At 39.6% G+C, this 11935-nt stretch overlaps 1 protein-coding gene across 3 annotated transcripts in view; it reads right to left on the bottom strand.

Moving 5' to 3' along the window:
• The window catches only part of LOC106538578 (uncharacterized), a 51395-nt gene continuing 39460 nt past the window's right edge, over positions 1-11935 (bottom strand). For all 3 annotated transcript variants that reach the window (XM_087712595.1, XM_087712593.1, XM_087712594.1), the window contains 7 exons: positions 9792-9836; positions 9615-9696; positions 9436-9528; positions 5774-5853; positions 5091-5134; positions 313-392; positions 1-177 (listed from right to left, as the gene is read on the bottom strand). In XM_087712595.1, the coding sequence (XP_087568721.1) occupies positions 55-177; positions 313-392; positions 5091-5134; positions 5774-5853; positions 9436-9528; positions 9615-9696; positions 9792-9836 (547 nt within the window). In that variant the 3' untranslated portion in view covers positions 1-54. The remainder of the gene's footprint in view (positions 178-312; positions 393-5090; positions 5135-5773; positions 5854-9435; positions 9529-9614; positions 9697-9791; positions 9837-11935) is intronic.

The following is an 11935-nucleotide window of genomic DNA, read 5'->3' as shown; positions in this document are numbered from 1 at the left end:
TAAATATATGATGGGGGAAATGTCACCATTTAATTTAATCACAAATTATTTTCATCAAGATGAACAACTGACTTTAACATCCTTAGCCCAAGCAGGGGGACGCTGTGCATAACCAGCTGTCTCAGCCAGAATCTGTGCCTGAAATGGATGTTGCAAAACCTGTTTCAAGAAGCGGACCTGAAAAACAAAAAGGGAAAAACAGGTGCAGCAGATTCGAAAATGCTTAAACAATACCTTTGGTCTGTTCAAGAGGAAACAACTTTAGTCTCTAGTGTATAAGGACTATATCAAGGCAGCTTTGTAAACATGTACCTCTGTAAAATCATTTATTTCAGCCTTCTGGACAGCTGATTCTGCCATCCAATTTCTAAGCACGTATCTTGGGTTAACACCTGCAACCAAAAAGAAAATAAATTGCACATATAAAACGCAAGTGTCTAAAATTATTTGCTACATCAAAATCTACTTCCTTTCCACTGCTACAATGAAAATGCAGATTTCAAAGATCTGAAAGTGAGAAAAACAAAAACATAAAACTGAATAGCCATTGTTCACCATAATATATTTTATGCTGAACCTGTGCTAGAACCATACAAAATGCTGCCTAATATCCCTTTTTTTTTTCTAAACTGGAAACTTTAATAAAGATGGCAGCCCTTATATTGCTTCCTCCCCCCCAAAATCTGATTAGAATATATTATAATGGTAGAACACTTACATTACAGAAAGTAATAAATTGTGATTCCTAATACTACTTATTTATTAAATTTATGCTACCCTTTTCACTGATGTGAATTTATGAACCTCCTTCCCCTAATGAATAAAATGATTTCTTTAGAGTTAGGGTTAACAATACCACTTAGTTTACACTTATTCATTGCATTTTAATCTCTGCATCAAATTAAAAAAACAATAGAACTGTACAACTTTACAAATTAAAACCATTCCATTTAATGTAAAAAATAAACATTTGTTTTATTTTTAATGATAAAGTTTGCCAGTTCTAGCTAATTTTAGTCCAAGGTTTCATTTTAGAGACAATCTTCCCCCCCAAAAGGGAGACAAAGGGAAGAGGAAAGAAAAGGATTAGAATTAGAATAATAGAGTTGGAAGGGACCTTGGAGGTCTTCTAGTCCAACCCACTGCTTAGGCAGGAAACTCTATACCACTTCAGACAAATGGTTATCCAACATCTTCTTAAAAACTTCCAGTGTTGGAAAATTTACAACTTCTGGAGGCAAGTTGTTCCACTGGTTAATTGTTTAACTCAAGGGTGAAATTCAGCAGGTTTTTGACAGGTTTTGGAGAACCGGTAGTGGAAATTTTGAGTAGTTCGGAGAACCTGCAAATACCACCTCTAGCTAGCCCCAGAGTGGGGAGGGAATGGGGATTTTGCAGTATCCTTCCTCTGCCATGCCCACAGAACTAGTAAGAAAATTTGAATTTCATCACTGGTTTAACTGTCAGTAGATTCCTTCTTAGTTCTAGGTTGCTTCTTTCCTTGATTAGTTTCCACCCATTGCTTCTTGTCCTGCCTTCAGGTGCCTTGGAGACTTGATTCTCTCTTCTTTGTGGCAGCCCCTGAGATATTGGAATACTGCTTTCATGTCTCCCCTAGTCCTTCTTTTCATTAAACTAGACATACCCAGTTCCTGCAACCATTCCTCATATGTTTTAGCCTCCAGTCCCCTAATTATCTTTGTTGCTCTTCTCTGCACTTTTTCAAGAGTCGCCACATCTTTTTTACATCATGGTGACCAAAGTTTGGCCTTACCAAGGCATTATAAAGTGGCATTAACTTCACATGATCTTGATTCTATCCCTCTGTTTATGCAGCCTAGAACTCTGTTGCACACACTGCTGGGTCATATTTAAATGATTGTCCACTCAGACTCCAAGATCCCTCTCACAGTTACTACTACTGAGTAAAGTACCACATATACTGTACCTGCGCATTTTGCTTTTCTCGTCTAAATGTAGAACCTTCCTTTAAAAGGGGAAGGGGAAGGAAAGGAAAGATGTTTCTGCCTTAAATAAACTTGTCTTAAACAATTCTTAAAATGCACAGCTTGCAAAATACCGGTAGCTTTTAATCTGTTTTTCTACACTGGAACTCTGCTTCTCTTCCTCTCTTGTACTCCCCTGCAAATTGGGCATCAGATCAGATACCAGAGCTTTGCATAAAAACTATATTCTCAAGATATAGATGTGATTTAATCTCAAAGTAATTTGAAAGCAATGCAGTGTGTTGAAAAATACAGCATTCCTACAGATTCCATGCTCAGAGAGAATGTAATATATTTGTGAATCAAATATATCCACACTCAAATGTGTAAAATATATTTTTGAATCAAATTGATAAATTGATTTGTAAAGACAAATTAGTAATTTATCTGGAAAAGCACTGTGAAAAGAATTACACTCCGGTAACTCCTTTGGGAGTTGGCCTGTACCCTTTGACAAATGTTCTCTCAAGTTATTACAGATTTCCAAATCTTTCTTTACGCAAATGCTAGATAGTTTGTTTCCTACTTCTAGAAAATAAAAAGTACTGTAGCTTGAAGATGGCCCATTTCATAATTGCTCTCAAATAAAAAGTGTATATAATTTGAGGAGTCCATGCTGCTTATGATGAAGCTCTGAGGAAAGGCAAGATATAAATCTAACCCCCCCCCCCCAAATTACAAAATCACCTCTGCTATAGCCATCATGGCAGGGTTGGGATTCAGATCGGATCAGGCAGCTCCGACTATCAGCTAGGCCCGCCCGTCCACCCACCCCTGTGCTATACACATCTATATTCCCTTTTCTGAAGCCCAGCTGATAGGCGTGGCAAAGTAGAGCCGTGCCTCAGATGTTTTCCTCCCCAGCATTAATGTGGAAGGTGATTTCTCTGTAAACTGCACACATGCACATGAGGCACATCAGGCGTTCATGCGCAAAGCACATGCTCAGCGAACCAGTTGTTAAACCAGTAGGATCCACCCCTTCTTCATGGACACACATATAGGCTCTATCATCTTATGGTGAACCTAAATCTCTTATCAATTCCAACCATATCAGCTGAACTGAGGGGGATCAGTGAAAATTCTTACAAAAAGGTTAAGTCCTGATATCTTCAAAAATGTGTCATTTTTCATCCGCAATATATTGCACTTGCTTCTAGAAGCAGCTTTTAAAGTGCAACCATCCTACCATTGAGAGAATCGTGGCCATTTTTTATTTGAAACCTTGCTGCTTCTGTCTATGGCATGATTTCTCCTTACTTGAAAAATAATGGCTCAGGAAGATAGTAAAGGTAAAGGTTCCCTTGCACATGCATGCTAGTCGTTTCCGGCTCTAGGGGTGGTGCTCATCTCCATTTCTAAGCCGAAGAGCCAGCATTATCCAAAGACATCTCCGTGGTCATGTGGCCAGCATGACTCAACGCTGAAGGTGCATGGAATGCTATTACCTTCCCACCAAAGGTGGTCCCTATTTTTCTACTTGCATATTTTACATGCGTTCGAACTGCTAGGTTGGCAGAAGCTGGAGAAGTAACAGGAGCTCACTCTGTTACATGGTGCTAGGGATTCAAACCAGTGAACTGCCAGTGAACTGTTCAACAAGCTCAGCGTTCTTAGCCACTGAGTCACCGTGTCCCTGAAGAAAAGATACCACACTTTAATTCTGAGCTATGCCACACAGGAGGCTTTCTTTGCCACTAGAGACATTTCCGACGTTTTCAAATCTATAGTCCACTAGCAACCATGCAAATCTCAAGATGATACTTGAGATACTTGAGAGACCGCCTACTGCCAATCACCTCCACTCGACCAATTAGATCCCACAGATTAGGTCTCCTCCGAGTTCCATCAGCCAGTCAATGTCGACTGGCAACCACGCGGAGGAGAGCCTTCTCTGTGGCAGCTCCGACCCTCTGGAACGAACTCCCCGTGGAGATTTGTACCCTCACCACCCTCCAGACCTTCCGCATAGCCCTTAAAACCTGGCTGTCCCGACAGGCCTGGGGCTAAAGACCTTAACCCTGCCCGAATAGTATGAATGTTGTGCTTTTAATGATGTATTGTCTTATATGTAACTTGTCCTCCCCTCCCCCTGAACTGTGAGCCGCCCTGAGTCCCCCCAGGGAAAAGGGCGGCATACAAATAAAGTATCTTATCTTATCTTATCCCCTGGCAAGCAGTTTCTGCTACCATGATTGCAAAGCATGCCCCTTTGGATACATTCTTCTTGCCCTCTGCTTCTTCATTGGAGAGGCTGAGGGTCAATCACACCTCTTGCACCAGCAGCTGTTGCTGAGCTGGGATAGCTATGCCTCTAAGGGTTCGATCAATGAGAACAGGCAGGAAATGCAGCTTGGCTTGATTGGCCTTTACAAACATCTGGCAAATAAGAGGAGGTTTGGTGTGGCTAGTCCTCTTTTCTTTCCTCTGATAACATGGGGCTGAACAGCTGGGAGTATGCTCTGCCGCTAACAGAGAGCCGACGTGAGTATCAAGCAAAAACCTGAGAAGATTAACATTTTGGGATAGGGCACATGCCATGTGTTGGTACAATTGCGTTTTTTCAGGGAAAGAAATGGAGCAGCAAACAGCCATCCAGACTTTGAGAAGTTTCTAGTATTTGTGTAAAGGAGAGGGGGCACTGTGTCCAATTTATTTTTGAATTTTGAATCACAAAAGTTCAGCATAGAAAAATGCAAATTCAGGAAGATCAAAACTAAACTTTAAATTGTTACAGCAAAACTGCATTGCTTTCCAACCTGTGTTTGTTCTAAATAAAAAGAATGAAAAATTCTTTAATTATCAAGCTTTCCAAGTGTTAACAATATATATATTTACATATTACATATATTTTATTGAACAAACAAGTATTTAGAAGCTGAATCTATAATAGGGACCTTTAAACCTGGCAACTTTTAAGACTTGAGGACTTCAACTCCCAGAATGCCCCAGCCAGCATGGTGGGCTGGGGCATTCTGGGAGTTGAAGTCCACAAGTCTTAAAGTCACCAAGTTTGGGGACCCACGATGTATAAGAAGATAAATGAACTTTTTGAATGACTGAACAAATTGTTATTATACTCACTGCTCATTCTTCTCCTCCTTTCAGAGTCTGAATCACCTATATTCCTATATAACACAAATGCAAGACATTCAGTTCGAAATTATTGTTTTATATAGATTATCTAGGCTGATTTTGAGGCAATGATTCCTAAGAAGGCAAAGAGGAGCCTAAAGGAATAGAGGCAGCTAGCTTGTTGCGCGTTGCTCTTTTCTCATCTCCTCCAACTTCCTTAGACATAATCAACAAACCCATTCTACTTACCACTAATCCCACTCTTCCTTTTTTTTTATCTCCATCCTGGTATTCTTGTTAAACACTGTCCAGCCTGAAGATCTGTTGACTTCCATTCCTAGAATTTCCCAGGCACATGTCTTATAATTGCCAGGGTAGAGAAACGCTGCTCTAGGGCTATGCACAGATTAAACACATAAGATCAAGATCTGTATTTTAATCCATGGACAGATGGTTCAATATTGATTAATCTGGGTATGGGATGCTCTGTGCATAGGACGGTTAGCACATCCCTCATTAGTCCTGTTCTACTTATTTAAAATTACTTTAAATGTTGCTATCTAACCATTAGTAACTGAACTTAGACCGTCATAAATAAGTGAAGGAGTTGCATGGAAAACATCTAGGGAAATTAATGTTCCGCTTCTTTAACATGTAATCATAATTATAGTAAATTAATCCATTATATTTACCTTTTTAATCTCAAAAGGTACATAGCAATCCAGGTTGAAAAGTTGTTGTGTTTAGCTACATCTTGTAAAGCCCAGAATTCCTGTATGAAAATATTTGAACACTTACAATACAAATCACAGGAATTCTTACATTTGTCAATAAAGCTTAATATTCCAGAATAGACCTGTATAGAACTTCAGTAACAAATATTCACTTTCAGCAACAGTTGTTAAATCAGTATTTAAAAATAAAAAATAGTAGAATACCTTGCTAGATTTGGGATTAAGATAACCAATGTTTCTGAAAAGAACTATGTTCCAAGCACACACCACTGGCCAAATATCTCTCTGCACACAAAAGACAACAACATTTGAATGGCCTGGATCAGGGTTAGCATTTTTCTTGAAATTAAAACCCACTTTCTTTAGTTGGCATGGAGGACAGTGAGTTTGTTCCACTGCTCAAACAGAATTTATAAAACAATACTGATAATGCCAGGCTGCATCCCGATTGTGATGAGATGGTAAAGAAAACAACCTTTGTGGGGAAATCATTGCAACAATTTGGCTTTTCAATTAACAAGTGGATGCCAAATTATTGTTAATAGTAGGAATATGTGAGGTAGACTCTATTTTGCAAATCTACAGACAATCTTAGGCATTTGGAATAAGAGCAGACAAGAGATCGGAATATCCTGGAATATTCTAGGCTGATATAAAGAAACTCTAAACTCCTTAGGATTTTTCTACTATTGGAAGGCATTTGCCTTCCTCTCAATGTTTGTTTTGCATTTGAAAAGGAAACTTATCAGAATCATAAATGTTCTGCTATTATGGAAACCTAGACAGGTAGACATTGGAAGAGGCAGCTGTTTCAATTCTGTTCTTCTTTCTTCTAAAAACCAAACATTGGATACATTATTTTTTTAAAAGTTGATATCTAGCCAGATTGTGACATAAGATCTACAATCTTACCAGAAACCCAGTTTGGTCTAGTGGGTTAAGGTGTTGGCCTAGATCTCAGAAGACAGCCCAACTCTCCTCACACGATTGCTGTTGTGGAGAAAATAGGAAGAGAACGTAGTACTAAGCACTTTTGCCATTGTAGGAGATACATATCTCCCACCTAATTATTTCTATAAATGACTCAAGGTGGCGAACGTGCTTAATACTTCTCTTCCTATTTTCTCCACAACAGCAGTCCTGTGCTTGGCATTACAAGAGAAGACAGAAAGGCCTGCACCTGGATTAGAGCACAAACGAGAGTATATGATATCATCAAGAGAGTAAAAGAATTGAAATTGAAATGGGATGGTCACATGGCAAGAAGAACTGATGGCAGGTGGACTAAAGCAGTCATAGAATGGATCCCACCCTGATAAAAAGCACCCACGGAAGAAGCCTAAAACAAAATGGATCAACAATATCAGCAAGTTGTGTGTGTGTGTGTGTGTGTGTCATCTGTATCATCATCATCGTCATCATCATTGTCATTGTCACTGTCTATCTACTGCAGGATGAAGCCTTCTTCCACATGTATCCAACCTATACGGTCCTGAGCTTTCTTTTGTCAAATGGACATGCAATACTTGCTGATGTCATCGCTCCATCTCTTTTGTGGGCACTTTTTATCAAGTGGGATCCATTCTATGACTGCCTTGGCCCACCTGCTACAGTTGTTCTTGCTATGTGACCTTTCCACTTCAATTTTTTTACTCTCTTGATATCGTATACTTTGGTTTGTTCTCTAATCCATGTGCTGGTCTTTCTATCTTGTCTTCTAATGCCGAGCATGTATCTTTCCATGGCTCTTTATGCCACTCTTAGTTTTTGTATCGATTGTCAGGTTAGTGTCCATGTTCCCCTGGCATAGAGTATGTTAGAGCAGATAACACACACTGATCTAAAACTCTTCAGGCATAGGGGGAGGTTCTTGAAAATTATACTTAGTTTGCCAAATGCTGGCCAACCACATTTAATACAAACTTCAATTTTCTTTATTGTATCACCTTCCATTGAGATATGTCAAGTTATATGTAGTGGTCTATGTCCAATTCTTCTCCAGATTTATTTATTTTTTCTTTGTTTAGTGAATTTATTAAGCATAACCTAAATTTTTTCAGGTGTATATTTAAGCCAAATGATTCCCTTGCTTTGTGAAGATTTTGTATGAGTCTTTATAGCTCTTATGGGTATTGTGGGAAGAAAACATCATCTGCAAATCTTAGGTGATTTAAAAAGGCACCATTGGTTTTTATTCCATCTTTCGCCAAGTCAAGTTTTTGGGAGGTTTGCAGAGTGCAAAAACTTTTTGTTTCCCTTTTGGAAAGCTTTTTAGTTAGAGTGATTGATGAGAATTACATTGATCAAGTGCTGTGCCAGCAGAAACAAGTCTTAGGTGCTGCAGGTTGTCAGATTTCCTTCTCCAGCACATGGATAAATACACCTGGAAACATCTACCTACCTCCTTACTCTCTCTCTCTCCCTACCTACCTACTGTATTTTTCTTTCTCTCTCTATCCCTCTATCTACCTATCTACCTACTTACCTACTCTCTCTCCCTACCTGCTGTATTTCTCTCTTTCTCTCTCTCCCTACATACCTACTGTATTTTTCTCTCTCTCTCTATCCCTCTATCTACCTACCTACTCTCTCTCTCTTCCTATCTACTGTATTTCTCTCTCTCTCTCTCTCCCTACCTACCTACTCTCTCTCCCTACCTACCTACTTATTTCTCTCTCTCTATCCCTCTATCTACCTACCTACTCTCTCTCTCTTCCTATCTACTGTATTTCTCTCTCTCTCTCTCTCCCTACCTACCTACTCTCTCTCCCTACCTACCTACTTATTTCTCTCTCTCTATCCCTCTATCTACCTACCTACTCTCTCTCTCTTCCTATCTACTGTATTTCTCTCTCTCTCTCTCCCTACCTACCTACTCTCTCTCCCTACCTACCTACTTATTTCTCTCTCTCTATCCCTCTATCTACCTACCTACTCTCTCTCTCTTCCTACCTACTGTATTTCTCTCTCTCTCTCTCTACCTACCTACTCTCTCTCCCTACCTACCTACTGTATTTCTCTCTCTCTCTCTTTATCCCTCTATCTACCTACCTACTCTCTCCCTCTCCCTACCTACCTACCTACTGTATTTTTTTTTCTCTCTCTCTCCCCCCCCTCTATCTACCATGTTTCCCCCAAAATAAGACAGAGCCATGTGCTTGGCCTTATTTTCGGGGAGATCTTATCATTTTGAGGTGTAGGAGGCAGCGAGAGTGGTCACCTCATGGCTGCTGCTATGTTGCAATATTTTAGAGATGGCTTATATTTGGGGGAGGGCTTATTTTGGTGCATGAGCTCAAAAGCTGGATTGGGCTTATTATCCAGGGAGGGCTTATTTTCAGAGAAACAGGATACCTGCCTACCTACCCTCTCTTTCTCTCTCCCTCCCTCCCTACCTACTGTATTTCTCTCTCTCTCCCTCTCTAATCCTCTATCTATCTACCTACCTACCTACTTTTTTTAAAAAAATTGCCTCTTCAAAACCTTGGTGCGTCTTATAATCCAAAAAATACAGTATGTATATATACCAATACCAATATATACCTTTGCCAATTCCACTTTCACAATCCATTGTTTTAAAAGAAAACTCTTTTTTTTTCTTAACAATGATCTATCAATACCTTAGGAATGTTGAGATCTTTGAGTTTGTCTTCTGAAATCTCACTGAGTTGCCGAAAAGTCATTGTGAAATCTGCCCTTGTATCTTCCATGAGCTAAGAAATAGGATCACATTTTTGTGTCAGCCTTTACTGATAACTCAAGGCACAGAACAAATATTTAATCAAAGGAAACAACTCACTTTTAGAAGGAAAGCAATCAAATAGTCATCATCCTCATTCTCTCCTAGCAGACCTAATTTTGTCTTGAATAAATCTATAAAGCTGAGGATTAATAAAAAAAATATTAGCATGGCAAAACTGATATGTCACAGAAATCTGTGCATTTTTGCTAAAAAAAAATATCGATGCTTACATACCCTTTATAATATTGTTGAGGGTATCCTTCAAGTATTTGAGAAGCCCTGTTCAGAAAAGATGCAAATGTTTCAGCAAAAAAACCCCACAATTTAATAACATTTTCAGATGTTATTGTTCAGGTATTAGACAGGTGCTTTTCCTAAAAGCAACTGGACTTTCTTCCTTTTTTCTTAAAAACATTTTGCTTCTCATTCAAGATGCTTTTTCAGTTCTGACTGAAAGGGGGAGGGGGGCAATGAAAGTATTTATATTATTTGCAGTCACCTGATCGTTAACACTCAGATCACTCCTAATTTGTGCTCTACTATATGTAAATGTGTGTAGGTTTTCTGTATACTTCGGTGTTGAGGTTTCTGCCTTTCTTAATGTCTACTGCACAGCCCAGGAAAGTCAGATAGTTAACCTACCAGCAAAAGAAAAAGAACAAAAACACATCAAGGAAGCTAATCCTACCTCTGGGCCTTCATCAAATACAAAAAAATGATTCAGCAGGAACTTCTCTATAACAGACAAAGAGATCAACAAATGGAGCAATGCTGTCATTTCATATGTTGCAGGGATATCTAAAAAGCTCAGAAGGATTTTCAACTAACATAATATGTGCAGTCACACTTTAAAGCCAAGAACAAATTAAGACAGCAGCTTGTCCACCCAGACGATAAAGCTTTCAGAAACAAACTTAGCAATGTCGTATGTGCAGTACAGTGTAATAAGACATGTATAGATCTATACATTGGGGAAACAAAACAACCACTTCACAAACACATGGCAAAACACAGGAAAACAAACCGATCAGGACAATATTCAGTAGCCCATCTACATCCGAAAGGCAAAGTCACTCTTTTGAAGAAAGCAAAGTTCACATTCTGGGCAACGAGGGTCATTGGTTTGAAAGAGGGGTCAAAGAGGCCATCTATATTAAAATTGAACCGTCCTTGCTCAATAGGGGAAAGACTATAAGACACCACCTAACTCTTATTTACAAGACAATCCTTTCAGCAGTCCCAAGAAGATTCCACATTCATTTGCACTCTCATTCAGGTGACTCCGAGGATAAAGATAAACCTCCAAGTAGTCTTAATGATTCTTGGAGAGCTAATGACTTGGAGGGTTAACAATTAGATGACTGCAGAGAATATAAATTCCTCCAAATTTCTCAGAATATAAATTTGACTTATTCAGTCAAAATGAAGAAATTTATTGGATGAGAAATGAAATGTTTTCAAGAAAAAAACCCAATAAAATCTAGTTGCCTTTGGAATAGCACCTCTGGGACAACCATGACCTGGATGATGGAGAATATCCATAGATATTTAGGTATTAGACATGTTACCCTGGATGATCTAGTAAGATGGATAATCCTGCATTTGCAACCTGCTAACATTTGGCTGATCTTTCTTTAGTCTGATCTGCATTTTTCCTTCAGTAAACATAAAAATAGATGAGTTAAGTTCTGATAGGATTAATACACCTATTTCATTTTGGGGGTGGGGGTTGTCAAGGAGACAGACAATTCCAGTCATGTCTTCCACTGGTTCTATGTTGGATGGCTGATATCCTGGTTTGTGTAATTTCTAATCAGTTCAGCAGAAATTCAGCAGAAATTCCAAGAGTAGAGAATATTTGTAGCTCATGATTCTTGCCATTCTTTAAGGTTTTACCAATAGATACACAGAGATAAACCCAGCCACATGCCATTTAAAAAATTCAACCAAAAGTCAAGAAAGGAAACAAATCGGTAGCAGTAGCAACAGCAGGATGCTCCGCCCACCTGCTTCTGCACATGCACAGAAGCGGCACACACATGCAAGCACGTGCAGGAGCACACCCACACCAGCCCTTGAAGAGCATTCGGAGACTTCAACTCGTCCAGAATGCAGCCGCGCGAGCGATCGTGGGTGCACCTCGGTACACCCACGTTACACCTATCCTCCGCGAGCTGCACTGGTTACCGATCAGTCTCCGGATACACTTCAAGGTGCTAGTCGTCACTTATAAAGCCCTTCATGGTATTGGACCTGGGTACTTGAGAGACCGCCTGCTGCCAATTACCTCCCAGAGACCCATTAGATCACACAGGGCTGGCCTCCTCCGGGTTCCGTCTACCAGCCAATGCCATCTGGCTACCACCCGGGGGAGGGCC

The sequence above is a fragment of the Thamnophis sirtalis genome, unplaced genomic scaffold, assembly GCF_051295495.1.
Source record: "Thamnophis sirtalis isolate CommonGarterSnake01/CBP01778 unplaced genomic scaffold, rThaSir2_p1.2 scaffold_4, whole genome shotgun sequence".
NCBI lineage: Eukaryota > Metazoa > Chordata > Lepidosauria > Squamata > Natricidae > Thamnophis > Thamnophis sirtalis.
Note: the sequence above shows the minus strand (reverse complement) of the source record. Positions and strands in the feature narration are given on the sequence as shown.